General features: G+C 46.2%; 1 protein-coding gene across 1 annotated transcript in view; it reads right to left on the bottom strand.

The window, feature by feature from the left end:
* The window catches only part of Kcnq3 (potassium voltage-gated channel subfamily Q member 3), a 270,990-nt gene extending 253,393 nt beyond the window's left edge, over positions 1-17,597 (bottom strand). Inside the window, exon 1 of the mRNA XM_038342986.2 lies at positions 17,209-17,597. Coding sequence (XP_038198914.1) covers positions 17,209-17,597 — 389 coding nt within the window. The remainder of the gene's footprint in view (positions 1-17,208) is intronic.
* Positions 17,598-20,234: the final 2,637 nt, after the last annotated feature.

A 20,234-nucleotide genomic window follows, 5' to 3' on the forward strand; every position in this document is an offset into this window, starting at 1 on the left:
ACATGCCCAGATCACAGACATTCTAGACCTTGTCAAATTGATAGCCACTTTTAACCATCACAGCATCAATGAACTGTACACATAGAAAAGGCTAACTGACATATTGTTTATAAATCTTCCTATAATTTATAATGCACAATATGGAAAACGGGAGGCTAGGCTTCTGTGCAGAAGATGCTCTCTGATCTCTGCTTGATCCTGAGTCCTTCATGTTTCCTTACATCACTGAGTATGGGGAACTGGGGCACACATTCTTCTTTTATTAACTGACACCATCTCCACAGCCACCCTGCTATTGGATAATACTGATTTCCCCATCATACTGATCATGAAACTAAAATTCAGAGAACTGAAACAACTCCTCTGTGGTCACACAGCTAGACACAAGCCTCCTCCTGTCTTTCTACTGCCTTTTAATCTCCGCCCCAGCTTCCACAGTTAGCCTTCTTTCCTGAAATACCCGTCATGTTTGCAATCTCATCCTGGCTACCACCCCCACCAAACCAAAGGGCACTGGCTCCTGAAGCAGAGAACACCCTAAGAGGGGGTGAGTCCTGTCCTGTCCTGTCCATGCGCCAGTAACAGCAGCAGCATTTCGGGATGCTCTTCTCCCTTTTCTAGGTGGCAGCAGCAAAGTCCCCAGCTCGATTTGTTTCATGCGGTGACACTAATTAATGTTCCAAACACCAGGTCCTGGGGATTGAGGTGTGTTTAAACATGTTCGCCATGAACGCATGCGTACTTGTGCCTATGGTCTGTGTTGTATGTGCATGTCCTTCCTTCAACTTTTTGTGTGCATGTGTGTGTGTGTGTCTGTCTGTCTGTCTGTCATGTTCCTGAGTGTGGAGGTTCATGTGTATGCATGTATTTGTGTGCGCGTGTGTATGTGTGGACTAAAACTTTGGAGGTTGTTCCTCAGACCTTATACAATTTATTTTGAAGTAAGCTCTCTCTGTGGCCTGGAACACTCCAAATAGACAAGCAAGCCCCAAGGAATCTCTTGTCTTTGCCTCCCCAGTGCTAAAGTTACAAATATACACTACCACACCCAGTTTTGTATATTTTTTTCCTCTGTATATGCATTAGGGTGGTTTGAATAGAATGCCCCCTAAGGTTCATATATTTGAATGCTTAGTCACCACGTAGGATTAAGAGGTGTGGCCTTGTTGGAATACATGTGACCTTCTTGGAGGAAGGAAGTATGTCACTGAGAGTGAGCTTTGACATTTCAAAAGCCCATGCCAGGCTCAATCTCCCTCTACTTCTACCTGCTGCTATGTTCCCTACCATGATAGTAAATTAAACTTCTGAAACTGTATTGAAGCCCCCAGTTAAACACTGTCTTTTACAAAAATTGCCTTGGTCATGGTGTCTCCTCACAGCAATTGAACAGTGATTAGTACAGGTGGTGTGTGTATTCATGTTCATGTGTATGGGAATGTATGTATGAGTGTGTATACCTATGCCCATGTTATGATTACATGTGTACGGAAATGCAATTTCTCACGCATGTATATGTATGTGTGTCCCAGGATTGATATCCTGTGTCTTCCTCAGTCATTACCCAACTTATATATGGAGGAAGGTTCTCTCACTAAAGCCAGAGCTCAGCTTTTTATTTAGTCTGGTTTCTCCATGACTCTGCCTTCCACAGTATGGGATTACATACAGTCTGCCACTCCCACCTGGCTGTAACACGGGTTCTGGGGACCAGAACTCTGGTCCTCATGTTTGCAAAGGGAGCACTTTATCCAACGAGCTGGCTCCTCGGCCCAGCCCAGCATTTGCTCACCCGTGTCCTGGGGACTGCATTCTGGTTCTCATTTGGTCAACAAGGCCATCTCCTATCCTACTCTCCCAACTCTTTAAATGACGATGCCTATGGGAGGTTTTTCCTGAGCCAAATTATTTATAGTTCAAAACACAATTTAGATTTTCTTGAAGTCACAAAAAAAAAAAAAAAAACTGCAAAACTCCTACATATGGTCAAGCTTCAGCCTCCCACATGTGCCATTGTTCTGAATCTTCACCCTCCATATGAAGCACACTGTAAGACCCGGAGAGGAGCGCCATTATAAATGAGACTAAGAAAGAGAGAGATGGGAGAGACAATTGTCATGAAGAGGGGTGACAAGAAGAGGCCAGAGGAGACCTTCTTCAGAGAATAGCTTCAGGGCAGTCTTCCAAGTAGTTTTCTTGAGGAGTCTTCAGACCAAGCCCAAGAACAAGGAAAGATCTTACTTTCTTATAGTTATTTTAGCGTTAGTGGGAAGTTTTACACCATGTGGTTTAGTTGAGTGCCATGGTGTGAGACAAAGAATGTGGAGGGAACCAGCTACTACTTAAGACCCCCGGGGCTGACACAGGCCACAGCAGAGACAGTTATAAGAGACGTGGCCAGCTTCCAGATGTTGGATCTGGCCTAAAGGAGAAGGCCTGTATTATAAACACAAAATATAGAGAACACCCACGTAACCTGCACTCGGATACCTTTATTACTGGCATCTTATATTAGCAAGCCATATTGTTATAATTGATGGATATTAATCTTAATGAGTAATTATTGACTAACATTCATATTTTACTCAAATGACCATGTTTTGTCACCATTACCTTCTTTTTCTCTCCCTATCCCATCAAGAACATAACATTCAATTGTCTCATTCCCGGAAGCAGCTCAAGGCTTGCTATGATTGTCTCTGTCTTTCCTTGTTTAGGTAACCATGACTGTTTTGTGACCATGGGTGGAATATGTCTCTTTTGGGGGTTTTATACCCATTTCCAGAGTTAAACTAGGATGCGGGATTTAGGAAGAGAAATCTGAGCACACTGTCTTTTTTATTCCGTCATGTCAAGGGTGACTTGATGTGATGTGTAACATCACTGGCTACAGGGGACGCTATGCTGAATTATTTGGCTGGGGGTTAAGCTTCTCCTCTTCACTTTTTTTTTTTTTTTAATTTTGTTTTTGTGGTTTTGTTTTTTCAAAACAGAGTTTCTCTGTGTAACTGCCTTGGATGTCGTGAAACTCACTTTACAGAATAGGCTATCCTCAAACTCTCAGATCCACCTGGCTCTGCCTCCCGAGTGCTGGGATTAAAGGTGTACAGCACCATGCTAGGGCTCCACTCCATTTTTTAATACCCTCCTTTCTATATCTACTGTTTGGAAGGAAGAGACCATATACCATTTGCATTATATTTCTCTGGGGACAAAGAACCCACAGAAACAAACAGAATTTCCCCGAGAAGCCCTGTTTCTCTTCCCCGGCCCATCCATTTGATCACTTAATTGTGGCAGCACACACCTATGGACATTGACTTTTATCCTGTGGTCAGGCAATCATGCTAGTATGGATTCATAGATATTTATTTTATCCTGCGGTCAGACTCCAATATCACCTCCTTTCGCTTCTCAAATTGTTCTGGCGTTTGATCATGGGAGCTCTTTTTAATTTGGCTACAGAGTCCTCTGGCACATTACCAAGAACGTGGGATTTTTAAAGAGCAGTTTTTACTCTCTGGCTATGCAGGATGCCTGAGGCCACTCTTGCATATGCCCTGTACACGCCTTATAGCCAGGCATTTCTACAAGAATCCATTGCCTTCTCTTGCACAACGGTATTAGACTTCAAGACCTTGGTGCTCCAGATACTGTTTCCAAGGGTTTAAGTAGTCAGGCTTTCTCAAAGCACAAGGAAACGTACCTAGCCCATGTGCACAACACATGTACTTAAAACATTCATACATGGCCATCCACACTAATACTAAACTGAAAACAAGTTTATATGCTTGTTATGCATAGCTTCAATTCTAGTCCTTGCAGCACAGATATTCGAGACTTCTCTTCATTTTCTAGAAACTCTTTCTCCAAGAGTGTGACAGTGAGCCCAACTCCACCATTCCAATCTTTCATTTAATTGCTACTCTTTGTGGGTGACAGTTCTACCCAAATGCAGGAAGTCACACACCCAGCACTGCAGTGCTACATATAATCGCTTCACCACCAGAAGAATCATCTGCTCTTCATTCAGTCAGCCCCATCCCTTCCCTTCTAACTCCTGGCCATCACCAGTCTTTTATCATAGTCATTCCTTTGGTTTATCAAAAGTGTCAGATGATTGAAATCACACAGCATGTCACCTTTCCAGATTAGCCTTTGTCACTTAACATTATGCAATGCATCCAAGGTTCATCCGTGACTTCACAGCTCATTTATTTCCTTCTCTGTATAACAGTTCATGGTGCTGATTAAAGGAAATCTTGGATACAACATTTCTGTCAATTATGAAAAATACTTCTATAAAAGTCTTCAGGAAGGATCTGGTTTGGATATAAAACTTCAAATGAGGAAACACCCAGGATAGTAACTACTGTGGTGAGCTTACCTTTAGCTCTGGAGGAAACTCTCTTTCATGGTGTCTATCAGTTTTTCATTCCCACCAGCATGAACTTAGTAGTTCTACTGCTCCACATCTTTGTCAACACTTGCATTTGTCTTTATGGCTTTTAGCCACACTCATCGTAACCTCTCAGTATTGCTTTAATTTTCAATCTCCCAGTGAAATCACATTGGGCATGTTTTCATATGCATGTCTGCCACCTGACTATTACCTATAGTAAGGTGTCTGGCTTAGGTGTTTTGTCTGTTTTTAATAGCTGTTTTCTATTGCAAACTTTTAAGGGTTTGGGGTTTTTTTATTGTTGTTTTTGTTCATTTAAGTCAACATCAGATCTGTTTTTCACTTATTTCTTCCAACAAAATTTGTTGCTTTTGAATTTCACCAATCCTGGCTTGTCTGAGACTTCAGCGGTCATATATGTGTTTTACAAATTCTTCACCTACTAGTATCGTGCCTTCTAATTCTCCCCACAGTGTCTATCCCCCATTAACTTCCACAATGACTCCTTTGCTACTGAGCAAAGTAGAAAGCTATAATGGTTGGCTCTAACAGCATCATGATAGTGTCGTCTTAACTAGTATTGACCTTGGAGATGCACGAAGAGCCACTGGACTGCCCATTTGGCTGATGACACCTACAGAGTTATGTTTCAACTGCAAAACAGCTGCCAAAGTCATTAGGCAGTGAGTGAGAGAGGACAGGAGCTGGGAGAGGGGACAGGATGGGAGCTCAGAACCTCTAAGCCCAGGATTGTCCCTGCATTCAAAATGTCTGAGGCCACATCCTGAGAAAGACTGAAAATTTTTCTGGCTCTTACTGTCCTCCGTGGTAAAACAAGGGCCATTCTTAAATGTCTGATAATACTGTTACAGGGATCAAACGTCAGTGTTTTAAATGGCTTGCCTAGCAACCAGGGTAGAGCAGATTAATTTTTAAAGGCAGTGGGGCCGGGAGGGGATTCCTATTATGGTTGTTACCTGGAAATTGAAGTTTTCTCTCTCCCTCCCTCTTTTCTACCTCCTCCACACATCCACCCACCCAAGCCTACACATACATCATGTGTGAATAGGTGTGCCTAGCTCAGCTCACGCAGTTTTATTTTTTAATTTTTTTTTTTATTTTTTTTGGTTTTTCGAGACAGGGTTTCCCTGTAGTTTCTAGAGCCTGTCCTGGAACTAGCTCTTGTAGACCAGGCTGGCCTCGAACTCAGAGATCCGCCTGACTCTGCCTCCCGAGTGCTAGGATTAAAGGCGTGCGCCACCACCGCCCGGCTCACGCAGTTTTAGATTCTGGAGAAGACATAAGAACTGTGTGAGATCATTGTAATTTGGTCGATATTATTTAGTATTAACTGAGTTCCTATTATGTGCCAGGCTCTGTGTTCATTCAGAACAGCCTGTTCCTGCAGAGAACTAAGGCGCATGGGCAAAATAATAAAACACAATGGTGAGTACAAAGGGAGACAGGGCCAGCACCAAAGAGCATTTGGAACAGGAAGAGCAAGCAGTCCATGAAAACAAAGGAGAAAAGTGTCTAGAGAAAGAAGGCTACTAGAACTAAAGTCTACAAGGTCCTTACTCCAGTCGAGTCAAAACTGACCCACAATCCTGGCAGCCAAAGCAAAAAGGCAAACAAGTATTCCACAAAATAAATGAATAAATAAACCAAAAAACCAAAACTGTTTTATTTCCTTTTTAACTCAAAGAAAAAAATCTGTTTGTATTTCAATGAAAAGGATATGTTTGTGTACACAAATGTCACAGTGTGTGTGTGTGTGGTGTGTGTGTGTGTGTGTGTGCGTGAATAAATATAAGTGTTGGTTCTCAATGTCCACCTTGTTTGAGAGTCTCCTGTTCACCACTGTGTATGCCAGGCAAGCTCTCCAGGAAGCTTCTGGGAATCTCTTGTCTCCTCCCATCTCAGAATTACAGACATCACAAGGGTTCTGGGGATCCTAATTTGATCTCTCATGTTGACACTGAAAGTACTATACCCACTGAGCCCTCTCCTCAGCTCCCAATACACATTTCTGATGAAGTAAAAATCACTGCCATTCATTCAGGGAAAGTCGCCAATTAATCACTCAAGTGAAGCTAGAACCTTGTAGTTGCCTCATCTGCTTCTTAAGGCGCAGAATACTGCATGTCTGTAAGTTAATCCAGCTGTATAAACTCAGCCCCAGGAGCCAGGGAGAAGGCCCAATGAGCAACACTCCTTCAGCCAAGTCCAATGGCTTGAGTCTCTCTCTCTCTCTCTCTCTCTCTCTCTCTCTCTCTCTCTCTCTCTCTCTCTCTCTCTCTCTCTCTCTCTCACACACACACACACACACACACACACACACACTCATGAAATAAATGAATAAAAATGCAATTAACTCAGTAGTCCTGAGCCACCTGAAGGTAGTCTGGTTAGGACAAGTGTTTCTTTCAAGCACCTCTGATTCCTTAGGAAACATGAACCAACTGTAGAATCCTTGCAAACCTCTCTTTCCTCCACGATGGAAGAAAATCCAAATCCGTGTAGTCTAACAGAAATGTATCCTACACTGAAAGTAACCCTTAAAGTAGAATAAAGTTGAATTTTGACTTCACCAGTGCTTTTATTCACCAAAATTATGCCTACCTTAGCAGATTCTGACAAGAATAGGAAAATGATGGCCATTCGTTGAACCCTTAACCTACTAAGTCCACCCAAGGCTTCGAACTGCATGAGCCCATAGTGTAAGGAATCTGCTTTTGGCTGGCTAGTGGTTTATTCAGGGGTGCTGGGCTAAACCAGCACACAGCCAGAATTCAAATCCAATGTTTGTTTATGGCATGTCAGCCCTGAAACTGGCTCCGCACAGCCCTCAAGACTAACATCACGTCTGTATGCAGCAAGACTGAGGATGTGGTGTGCTGTGGGCTGCATTGAACTCCGAGGGGGGGAAATGAAAGGTTTCTAGCATGATATAAACAGCTAGAACCCACATCTACCTTTTCGAATAGTTCAATCCAGATTTCACAGGGCTCTAGGTATAAAACTCCACATCCCTTACTGCCACTTTTAACTTTCATGAGGCAAACCCAGACTTTGTTTGGAAATATGAAGATGGTCACAGTCGGCTAATGATTATCAACCAAGCCAGCAATCAACACTGAGTGGCCAGAGAGTCTAGCTCCAAGCCTGAGGAGCAAATTCAAAGGTTTATGATTTTCCCATGAATTTCCTTCCCAGCCAAAGAAAGTGTTCTTGATACCAAAGAAGAATTCAAGAAGAAATCCAATGTTTCCTTTAGCAGCCCTGAACTATGAAGGGGACTGTAGTTACCCCAGTGCCAGAGTTTAGGCAAAGGAGAGAAGTGCCCGCCTCTCAATTCATCCCCAGGATCCTGTTATCGTCTCAAGAAAGAATGCGCAAACACAATCTGAGCCACTAATGTATTCCGTGTTATAAATTAAGAAGACGTTTCATTCTCTGAAAATATCACAAGGCCATTCAGAACCAGAGCTGTCCGCACTTGTTCAAACGTCTCTTCTGCTTCATCTGATGAAAAGTAGCCATGTATGGACATCACAGATCCCAACCAGGGGATGACTTCTTACCCCAGGGAAGCCATGCAGGGGCCAGCCTTCATGGTGCTTTTGAGAACGATTTGCCGTGGCCTTCAGGAAGAGTGTTGGCTAACCTGAGACACCTGGCAGCAAATCCACATATTTCAAGATACTTTTAATTCTGACCCTATTTTTCCCTCCTGAATGAGGATGCTAAATGAAACATTAATGAAGGGAAAAAACACCATAGAACAATCATGGCCCTCGAGTCTCCAAACTTCCTTGACTCAAGAACCACAGAGAAATCAGCCCTCACTGTGAAGGTGGAGCCCCGAGACAAGAATCTTCCTTTAGGAGCCAAGCCCAGAGCAGCCTATCATGTCCCTTCCAGCACCTGCCAGACACGGTGTCTGAAGAAAACAACATGGACATCTGCTGAGCATTTCTGACCAAGTGATTTCGCCTTATCTCCGCCCTAAACTGGGTGGAGTTCAAGGGTCATCCTGGGCAGATGCACACAGCCTCCCCAAGTCAGCAAGAGACTGAGCCTCAACACGCCCAGGGTAATGTATTTGTTGGCATATACCTTTTTCTGCTTCCGCCTTCCTCCCTGATTTCACCCTTTCCCCAGTTTTACTCATTGAATTTGTCAGACTTCGAGCATGTGACAGATCCCTGAGACAGTTCAGAAGATGGAACAATGTGACTTATGATTTCAGAGTTTCTAGGCCACAGTCATCTGTGACTTTGGGCCTGAGGTGAGACAGAACATCGTGATAGCAAGACTGAGGACCTGGTGTCAAGTCAGGAAGAAAAGAGACAAGAGGAGATGGCAAGACAGTAGTTGAAAGTCCCACCCCTGGTGACCTACTTCCTTCAGTAGAACCCCAACTGAAAGCTTCCACCACCTCCCAAAATAGCATCGCTTGCTGAGGACCCAGCCTTCAATTCATGAGCCTATTGGGACACTCCATAATCAAACTGCCATACTCCTTTCTCCATTTGTCCTTGGATTGGCTTCCTAAATCACACCTTCCCCACAGGGACACCATGAGCTCTGAGAAGAAAAGGGTGACTCTTGGAGGATGGAGAAAGAGAAGAAAGGTCTCTTTTTATCTCTCAAGCCCAGAGACACTATTCATAAAGACAGGCACAGTGTGGCTGTCCTACCATAATTTCAGGGAGGAAAGGAATTGGAAAGAATCCATCTAAAAGGAATTTACAATGGAGAGAGGGCCACTGAGCTCCAGTAATCACTAAGTTTTCCTCCAGTGGGTTTCTGGGAACAACCTAGCGCCCACATCAACATGAGGCAGAGAGCCATCACCACTGCCTCCTTCGACCCCATGTACAACCAAGAAAACAGAGGATACTTTGTCTATTTTCCAAAGTGGAAACTGAGGCTATAAATAGAAAAATGAGACTTCCTGGAGACTACAGAGTAAATCATTAGGAGACTCAAGCTGAGAGTTTCCTGATGGCTAGCCCAGTCCCCTAGGTTTCTAGGCACACCTTAAGAAAACCATCTAGGGGGTGTACTCAGGGTGTAGAAACCACCACAGAAGTGTTATGAGTTGTCCCTAATGTCAATAAGTCAAGTCTCCTTGAAGGGAACAGATGGATAGTATCAACCCACAGATGCCTTGAGTAGGATCCAAGTTGTCATTACTATGAAAGTTTCAAATGCCTCAACAGTGAAATTCAGTGGGACCACAGACTATTTAAAAGGACTCTTGTAGAGTGCTGTGTTAGAGGAAAGAGAGAAGAGGATATCAGTCATAGGCTGTCAACAGGAAGAGCGGTCCTCTTCAAGAAGGGGTCAACTGGAGCCATGTACATGCATTCAGTCACTCGGCCAGCAGCTGCCTTACTTACTCATTCATAAAACAATGCAAGAATGAAAAAGAAAGCACGGCCCTGAGCACTGACCTCCTGCTTGCTCTTGAAAGAACACATTCAGAACAAATAGTCTTTCTGTGGTAAAACAGAAGACCTCATCATAGAGAACAGCACTTTGGGTGGGATTTGAGTTTTCTCACTAGACAGTGGCAAAGCCAGAGGAAGAAGGCTTTACTAAGAACCCTCCAAGGGTAACCGCCTTGGAAAGGAACAGCAGAGAAAGCTGCATTCTTGTTTGCTTGTCTGCTGCTGCGATAAAACACTGACCCAAAACAACTCTGGGAGGAAACTGTTCACTTCGTCTTACTTCTTAGAGTCCATCATTGAGGGAAGTCAGCTCTGTTGTTTGCTTGTTTGATTAGACAGCTAATTTAACTGACATCCTCGAGAGGAAAAAACCTCTGTAACTGATCCATGTAGGATGAAATTAAGTGCAAACCAGAGACTGGGGTTTGAGGAAAAGGGACAGAGACCCATGATTGGATCCGTAGCTTCCCATTAGGACAGAGCTCAGGATGCTAAGACTTGTTATGTAAGATTTCACCCCACATGTTCCAGAAGACAACATAAAGAAATGAGCTTAAACCCCAGTGACAAGTTGACAAAGAAACTCCTAGCTTGTCAGCTCCTATGGCACAACTCTGGCTCCAAAAAACCAGATCCAGGGCATCTGTGACGAGTACCTGCTCTTAGTGTCATGGTGACTAAGCCAGTAAATGGGTTACCCTGACCCTGAGCAAATGGTGGTACAACCCAGGATGTGATATTAAGAGCTACAAAAATGAAGTGACGATGTGCTGGTATTAATACCCAAGTTGGCTACCTTACAATATGGCTGTGCTCTTACGGATTTCGGATGATTTAATTTGCCTCTTGATAAAGGAGGAGAGAGAAGGGAAAGAAAAGTCACCAGTCCTGAGGTCTTGAGGAAGCCAACAGCAGAGCTTCTGCATGGGGTACTCTGTAAATTAACTGCACAAGGAATTATTCATTATCTACAAATTACATCTAGAATCAACCGTGTTCTTGACTCATCAGGCAATTTGTTCTCTGAAGGAAACATTGCGAAATCTTCAAATCCTTCTGTGACTGAATGAGAAGTCCCATTCCACAAGGCTACAAATTTGTGATGTTACAACCTGCAGGTCTGGTGTTAAAACTTCATGGTCCATGTGATGGTATTAAGAGGTGGGAACCTCCAGAAATGATGTCATAAAAGTCCCCTCTACACCGCCGCCTTGTCAGTAAGAGTAATACCCTTATAAGAGAAACTTGGTGTGTTTGGTCCTTTTAACCTTCCATTGCTGCCAATGAGGGCATGGTGTTTCTCCATAGCTTCAAGACATCATCTTGGAAGCAGAGACAAAATTTTCACTAGAAAACTGTCACCATGGGGGGTCTAGAAACCCCAGTCTCTAGAATTCTGAGAATCATGTTCCTTTCTGTAGAAACTGCCCAAACTAAGGTATTTTGAGCCTCTGTCTCCAAAGACAAAATCCTGCAACTCATCTCCACTAACAGGCACAAGACCTGGCATGTGTGGAGGGTTTGGCTTAAGCATTTTTGAAACAAGCAAACAAGTGCACCAAGCTGCTGTGCCTTTTGCAACGCATTTCTGCCATCATAGCACAAAACCTGATGCTGAGAATGGTGGCATGTTCACACAGAAGATGCAGGGATCTAAGAAAACCCATTCAGTTGACCAAAGATTCTCAGCTTGGCTTCAAAGACTCAACCAAGGAAGACGCCTTCATTAGTACATGCTCATATGCTTGTACTGGTGTGTTTTTTTTTTTCATTTGAAAGTATTTTAATTTTTTTTAATTCAAAAGGCAACACAACACACCCATATGTTCTCTTTACCTGGAATATTCACACAGTAAATTACATCAGGAGAAGAGGATGGAGTAAATTGTGTGTCATCGAACACAAGCTTATTAACTTCACTTTAGGTGGAGCTTATCAGAGTTCTCATTTCAGGTGCCATCGCTCCTGGATGGTTAACGAATGTGGCAAAGCTGGGAAGGTCTGGGCATTCCCCGTGGCTTCCCATGGGAACGTAGATTGAAAGCGCTGGTGCAAAGTGAAGACGTTTCGGTTCTCTTCCTTTACCTGTGCTGCATACAACTATGACACGGTGGACATAAGCCTAGCCACACCCAGACTAAGACTCCTATGTGACTCAAGCTCTAGTGGTCCAGTGCCTCCACTAGCATGGACCAGGGATGTAGTTTCTTAGAGCCTCCAAGTAATTTGTCCAAGCAAAGCTCTGCTCCCCCTCCATGCCACCACAAGCCCCAGTGGACTTGGGCCCATCACTTAGACAATGAGGCAACATGTTTGTGAGGATCACCAACCTCCTACTGCCTAGAGATAAGATACCATGGGATGACCCAGAGGTCCCTAAGCTGGAACTGACCTTAATTCCCCCTCCCCGAGGACTAGCTTTTCCTAAGAGCTTCCAAACGAGGGAGGCAGCCAACAATTCTACCCAGATATGATTGATGCCTATGAACCACACCAACAACCAGGATGGCACAAAAACCCTACAGGGGCAAGAGAGGCACACATACCTTGGCGGTAACCAACTAGTCTGTAATTGGACTTAAGACCCATTCAATAAGAGGGATACCACGGCTAGTACTGGAAACCTAGGGTACCTAACCAGTGCTAGTGAATTCGTAGTTATTGGAGGAGAATCTACATCAAGATTTTACTAAACCAGCACAATCACTCAGGAACAATCTTTTGTCTTTATACTCACAGTAAGTCTTCACCTTTCATGAAGGAAACTTCTCTGTGCAAAAGATGGAGATCACACTACAGAAAGCCACAAGCAAGCCATATGGAGACGTGGGGAGTACAGTGCGAATGGATGCATCTTTAAACCTTCCCACATCTAATGCTCAGGGAGCCCTGTGGAGGAGGGTGTGAAAAGATTGCAGGAGTCAGAGGGTTAAGGACTTCGCTGTGAGACTGTGTCTTCTAGTAACCTCGTAAAGTCTTACCAAGATGACCACCCAAACGTGAGCTGAAAAAGGAGGACACCAACAGATGTGACAAACTAAATGGGGACAAGCCCATGAGGTCTCAACCCCACACAAAGAACTAAAGGCAGCCGAGTAAAGCTGGGAGCTGGAGATAGAGTCCTCCCCAGGGAAGAGCACACCAATCGGTTGTCCAGTGCCAAATGGTCAGTCCTGAAAACATACAAAAAAGTAACACTATACAGACTAGACAGGTTATATTTCGGAATACATACGTGTATACAAATACATATATAGATTCAGTAACAATTGATGTAAAAAAGAGACCATAAATTTGAAGGAGAGCAGAAAAGGGTGAAGAGTTTGGAAGGAGAAAAGAGAAAAAATAAATACTATGATTAAAATACACTCTCAAAACTAAACAACAACAACAATAAAATACTACAGGCTGTTGATACCATCACCTTACATATCCCCTTCGTACAACCTAAGTAGCTTTAAAATGTCCTAAGAGATGAGCCAGGAGGAAGGCAAGAAGGTGAGAAAATAAATATAAAAGTAAAGTGAGATTGTCATAAAACAGATTGTGGTATGGAGACGTGCAAAACAGTGGTAGGTTAAATATGATCAAGAGACACAAAAGAGGCGGTGGTGGCGCACGCCTTTAATCCCAGCACTCAGGAGGCAGAGGCAGGCGGATCTCTGTGAGTTCGAGGCCAGCCTGGTCTACAAGAGCTAGGTCCAGGACAGGCTCTAAAAAAGCTGCAGAGAAACCCTGTCTTGAAAAACCAAAAAAAAAAAAAAAAAAAAAAAAAAAAAGAGAGACACAAAAGAGAAAATACTTGTCAAATGCCAATAATTACATGTGTAGGTAGTTTTTGTTTGTTTGTTTGTTTTGTTTTTTTTTCTCAATCTCGTGCCCCAGGTGAACTCTCCAGGCTAAGTCCACCAACCAGGCTGAGTCAATGGATCGAAGCAACTAGTCTTGCCTGCCAGATGCCTGAAGCCAGGCTCCCTTAGAAAGCAGCAGCAGGTCTTTCTCCAGATCCTTCCCTTTGGGTTTGCTAACAGGTGGCAAGGGACAGTACCCAACTGGCTGCAAAGACATGGCCAGAGCAACAGTATGCCTTCAGAGTGCCAAGCCAGTACCAATGCCAAGATGAGGCTAGCATCTCTCTACTAACAGCACAGGACAATGACAGTGTCAAGAATGTATGACTTCAAAGTAGACTCCTATACAAAATCAACTGAATACAGAGACCCTAATGTGACTTATTATATTCATAAATGCTAGCATAGGCTTGGAAACCATTCTTCAATGGGGCTGTACCACCATCCTCAGCTTCCAGGTCATTCCTACTTAGCTCCTGCAAAGCCATATATGCAATCTCAGAAGTCAGCATGTTTTCTGTAATATCAAAGTTAGCCCAAGACAGGACTGCAGTTAGCTTTTCCTAAAGCCAAGCAAGAGTCCTACCTTGTCCACCCCTACCAAAGCCCAACGTTCCCAAGGACTACTCTCATTAAAACCCTGCGATGCTGACTTCAGCTGCTTACTGCTGTCGCCATTATAACAGTTAAGCAGTTACAGCGAAGTCTTGATTAACTAGAATCCTGAGAGAATTCTGCCAGGCATCCACACAGCAAATGCTTACTTAGTAGCTACCATGGGTTCTACAGCCTCCTGTGGATTGAAGATACTAAAAAAAGAACAATACATCCTCCCTCCCCACACTCTCAAGTAGCTCTTGGCTCCTTAGGGCAGGCATACAAGCAAATCAACTCAAAGCAGTACACAAAATTCTACAGCTGGAGAAGACACAGGGGCAACTTGAGTCCAGCCAGATGGGAGTTTGGGAAAAGGTTTCTGGGAGTAGTGAAACCAGTTCTGGGCCACTGTGAAGGTAAACAGCTAGGAAAGACATAGGAAGCAAGTTGGGAGAGATGATTGATTGATACATCTCCTGAATTTTATCTTTAGGACAGAGGGGAGAAAGACACTCACTTCATGGGCCTGGTTAACTTACATAAGAAAAAGAATACACTAGACTGTGAGCTCATGGTCAACTTAATTTCTTGGTCCCCTCCTGCCATTAGCCACAGGCTAGCACAGAATAATGGACACTTTAATGTCTGAATTTTAAACCCTTGCAAAATCCTGAATCATCAATGAAGAGTCAGCTGTGTTCCCTTGCCCTGGCTCCTCCTGAGCTTGAGGACGGATGTAAAATGCATCCATTTAGTAAGCTTGCCTAAGTAATAGGAGCTCAAATCCAGCCCAAAAGGAGTTTTCCTTATAAAGCATCAGAATCCACATCAGAAGCTACAAATCCCAGCACCAACCCAACCCACCTCACATTTTCCTAACACTTTGCCTCCTATCAGATCCTATTAGGTTCTGATTAGATCTTATTAGGATTTCCTGCGTAAGCTAGAAAAACAGATTTCCAACACTCCTGTGTTACCAGTGGGCAGTGAGCGCCCAGTGATGCTCAGCAAAAGATCCCGGGAGTCAGAATTGGGATCTGAGGCTATAGGCTTGGCACTTACAAACCTGTTTCTCAGAGATAAGCAATTCTACAGTAGTAACACTGTAACAAAATAACATTTTAGCTACATAGGCTTTAGCTAGTGTCTCTGAAAACTGGGCAAGGCAAGGCTGCAGGTGCCTACAGTTGGGAAAGGTGGGAGGAGAAGAAAGAAGGATTGGCAAGCTTCAATGGAACCCCAGGTTCCAATGCCATCATATACACAGAGAACACATCTTTATGCAAAAGGACATGGGAGCTGCACTCAGATGTGTGTGGCCTTTTAAAACTACATATACTCTATCACTTATTTCACTTCAATTTGAACAAAGATGCTAGAGACCAAGGGACAACTGCAAGTTTAATCTAATTTCACCATGAAAGAACAACAAAGGTTAAGCTTTGGGTCAGACGCTCCCAACACCTGCAGCTACACGGGGATCAAAGGTTTGACCAACCCGAATCCAAGTCCCTGGCAAAGTGCTTCATCCTTCTTCCAGCTGCTTCCTGAGCTTTCAGGGATGCAGTCTTTTCAAGGCTTTTGTAACCTGGAAGAAACCTGTTGCACAAATCTGAGGCTCTGTGTGGACGCCCCCACCTGGTGGCCAAATCAGGGAAAGCGCTTCCAACCATAAAAGAGAGATGGGTACTTAGTAAACAGAAGACATTTCCCAACCTCGTCCCCTCTTTGTCAGTCAAGGGTCAACTGGAAGGAAATCGACTGCCTAAAATAGGAAGGACCCAGGGTCAAGGTTATAGCCAATTTCCTGCCTAAACCCTGACAGCCATACAGCTCCTAAACCAAAGCTAGGGTAGCAAGAAGCACCCTGCCACATCCCAGGTGTTCTGACAGTCAGAATTCCGGTCCTAGGTGGGGAATCCCTCAGCTAGGATCCTCTCTTCCTCCTTAAATATGGGTGTATTTTCCAGCCCCGAATCGGTACATCTGGAGTTCCATTTTCCCTGTGGCCTGGCATTTCTCTCCTGGCTAGCATGGAGATTATTTCTAGGGGAGTCCCTGGGGACAAACTTCCCACCAGGACTCTCAGGTGCCCAATGCAGTGGTCTAGCCAAGCTGATAAGTGGGCAACAGTTGAAGCTACGGAGATAGCAGAACCTAAACTATGGGATGTTGAACCCCGAAATCATAGGGATGTTCCAGCCTTAAACAGCCTCACCCCACCTCTGACTCTGCTAAACCTCAACCCCTTGGACTAAGGTTGGAAATCCCACCCCTCTCCTATTCTATTCCTTTTCCTAACATAACACAAAGACCTGCATTTTGGCCTGTTCAAGCCCCCAGTTAGAGCAAAACCGAGTCCTTTTTGACATCAGCCTTGAGCCCTAGGAAGGGCAGCACACTCATGAAACACACGCGTACACACACATACACACACACCACTATGGGCAGTGTGCACACTATAGTCCTCAACTCTGGGATATGTCATCTAAATTGAGTGACGATCGCAAGAGAAGCAAGCTAATCACTGTAAGCACCATTTTTGTCCTACTCAACTGCTACATTCATTAGAAAAATCATCTAATTCTTTTAAGCTTCCGTATCAGCATCCCAGAAGGTACAACAAACGCGCATCCGCGCGCACTCGCCAGTCCAAATCTCCAAGTCAGCTCGGGAAGCACGTTTGGTTCATTTAAACCCTCGTGTCCAAGGAGCTGTTCTCAGTCACACAGCAGAGAACCATGGCTAAAGCGCTGCTGGTGCCCCGTGCCTACCCCCAACCCAAGCCAGAGAGCGCTTCTGAGTGGCCAAATCACAAACACTTCCTCAGCTCCAGCCCTGGCCCCGAACCCCAAAGTGCACGACCGCCAAGGGGCGCCTCGAGCGGTCGGGTACTCACACGAGCGCGTGGTAGAGCAGCGCCCAGCCCCGCGGTCTCTCCAGGGCGTCGTAGATCAAAGTTTGGATGCGCCTGTACTTGGCGTTGTTCCTCTTGACTGGGCGGCTCAGGGGGGTCTTGGCCAGGAGCCCGATACCCTGCGGGGTCCTCCGTTGCCCCTCTTCGCGGCCACCGCCCTCCAGCAGCAGGGTCCCGTCTTTGTCGGCCCCGGCCCCCAGCGCCAAGGTGACTTGCTCCACGTCTCCTGGCGCCAGCCCGACTTTCCGCTCCTCGTCGCCAGCCACAGCCGCGTCCCCTCCGGCGGGGTTAGCTGCCCCGCCGCCTCCGCCGCCCCCTTCGCCGCCGCCGCCGCCGGCCGCCCCCGCCGCCCTGCGAGCCTTGAGCCCCATCTGCCTCGCCCCCACAGGGCGCTTCGCCTTCTCCGCGGCTGCTGTGGGAAGAAGGGGCGCTTGGGGTGTGTGGACGAGGCGGCGGCGGAGGCTGCAAACCCGGGAACTCCAATGCCATGATCCGCGCGCCCCTCCCCGCCCACCCCCCCCAAAAGCAGGCAAAGGCGGGCCTCCCGGGGGGCAGGGGAGGTCGGATGGGGAGTCAAGGGGTCACATCCCGAGCGGGTCCGCCTCGGGACCCCGAGGGGCGCGGGGAGCCGGGATCCGCGGGGAGCCCGGCGAGGGCACGGGAGGATGGCGCGGTGGCACTAGGGCGCGCGGCGGCGGGAGCCTGGCACCGAAGCTCCCGGGAGGCGGCGGCGGCGACGGCACCCGGGCCGGCGAGCCCGAGACAGCATAGCAGTTTATTTACAAGCCCTGTGCCAGCCGCCCTCCCGCCCGCCCGCCTGGCACACGCGCCGCCGCCTCCTCCCTCCTCCCCGCTCCCGCCCGCGCCCAGCCCGCCGCTCCAGCCCTAGCCCCGCTGCAGCGGCGGTAGCAGCAGCAGAAGCAGGCGCGCCTGGGCGGAGCGCTCACCACCCGCAGCGCTCTCTGGTTCCCTCCCTCCTTCGCAGGGGTGGGGCTCCAAGGTTCCCGCCCCATGGTTGCGGGAGGCCCAGGCATTGCCTTGCCTCTCCCCGCCGCCCCCAACCCAAGCTAACCTTGGGCACCCGCATCGCCTGAGCTGAGCCCTCTACAGTTTGCTTCTACTGGTTCGTGAAAGCTGCGGCGTTGGCGCAGGAGCTCCCCAAACCAAGTGGGCGTTGGGATTTCCCCCTGGGCAAGAGGAGAAAATAAAAGGGGGGTGGGTAGAGACTGACTGCAGCTTTATGTTCAGCCTCTACCTTCCTCTATCTCCTCTGCTTGTCTTTGGAGGTAAAAATCCAAGTCGCTGGGTTAGGCAAGCAATGGCTCAGTGGTGGCAATGTTCGTGTTCAAGGCTCATGGAGGTTACTGCTTGGCAGCCCCTTGGAAGTGTAGGTGTGCAGAGAGCTGTGGAATGCATGTAACACCAGGATCAGTACCCTAACTTCTGCTTGGCTCCTAACTCCTGCTGAAGGGGAGCCAGTTGTGCCCTCTGACACCATTAGGCTCCTTCGGGGAAATCAATGAACCCAAAGCAGTGACTGTCCTGCGAAAGGGTACTGCTCTCAGCCCAAGGTTTGAAGCCTTTGTGCTCATAAAACTTGAGTGACAGATAGAAGGCCAAAAGGAAAAGTAAATGTGAGCCTAATTATTTCTAGTGTAGAAATAGAGTCAGAGGAGCCATCGAGTCTGTGATTTGGAGAGTTGGTCCTGAAGACCCCGCTAATGAGGGGACATTTTCAGGTGAGATACAAGTGAGAGCAGCTATGACAGTGTCCAGAAGAGCCTTTTAGACAGCAGTTTGGAAGAGGAACGTTCCTGTACTGATGGCAGAGGAAGCAATCTGGTCAGTCATCGGCAGCACTGGCAGAGGGCAAGCGTCCTATCATCCACCACAGGCAGGTTAGGGGAGCCCGCCTGCTGCCCTCGGGTACCTGACTCCTTATTGCCAAGTCTCCTCTCATGACTGACAGGTGTGGTGGTAAGGACAGTAGAGCTGTAAGGTTGGGAATCCAGTGTTAGTTTACAAGAAAAAAAAAAAAAAAGCAGGCACCTGCTTAGGGAAGTTGGGTGATAAGATCAGGAGCAAAGAGAAGCTAAAGGGCCCAGGCACGTGTGGAGCAGGGGAGAAGAGAGATCAGGGGAGGAGAGGAAGGGAGGAGTCTCCAGAAGATTATCTAGGATAAAAATGTTAACTGTGTAGTATTGGCACAGCAATAAGCTGCTTGTTGCCTCAGAATAAATTTCCTAGAAGCTGACTAGTATGCGAATGAGAACGAGACAGAAAACTGGAAAACTCAAGACAGGTGGTGGTGGCGCACGCCTTTAATCCCAGCACTCTGGAGGCAGAAGAAGGTGGATTTCTGTGAGTTCGAGGCCAGCCTGGTCTACAGAGCAAGTTCCCTGTTTAGAAAAATCTTGTTTAGAAAAACAAAACAAAAAGAAAGAAAATTGGAAAACTCATGGCTATCCTCAATAAAGATACTTATTGGTTAGCTGAGGGGGGGAGGGGGCTGAAACAGCCTATGTGACCTGAAGTGAGTTCACAGCAGGGTAATCCTGGCTCCATTATAAGTAGATTAATGATCCACAGTGAGCTGGAGCATAGTAACAAGTCAACACAATTTCTAAAGAGGAAGGACCAAAGGAAAGGGGATTACCTGATTAGAAACATGCCCCTCCCAAAACAGCAGCATGCTCCAGCCTACTATATTGGGCCCTGCCCAGCCATTCCAGCCAGACACATATGGCTGTGCTGTAGATAGAAGTTGAGTATATCTCCCAGAGGTCTCTGTGTTCAGATTTGATCCCCACTGTGAAGTATTCAGAGAGTGGAAAACAATGTTCACCAACCTCTAGTGTTTTGGATCCAATCAGGATTAGAAAGGACGACAGGGTGGGGTCACCATGACTGAATCCTGGTGGCTTTGTAAGACAAGAGGAACCAGAACACACATAACACACATCTTTCCTTTCCCTTGTTGTGAGCTGCCCTGTGGCAATGCCGCTCTT

Source organism: Arvicola amphibius, chromosome 9 (genome assembly GCF_903992535.2).
Source record: "Arvicola amphibius chromosome 9, mArvAmp1.2, whole genome shotgun sequence".
Taxonomy (NCBI): domain Eukaryota; kingdom Metazoa; phylum Chordata; class Mammalia; order Rodentia; family Cricetidae; genus Arvicola; species Arvicola amphibius.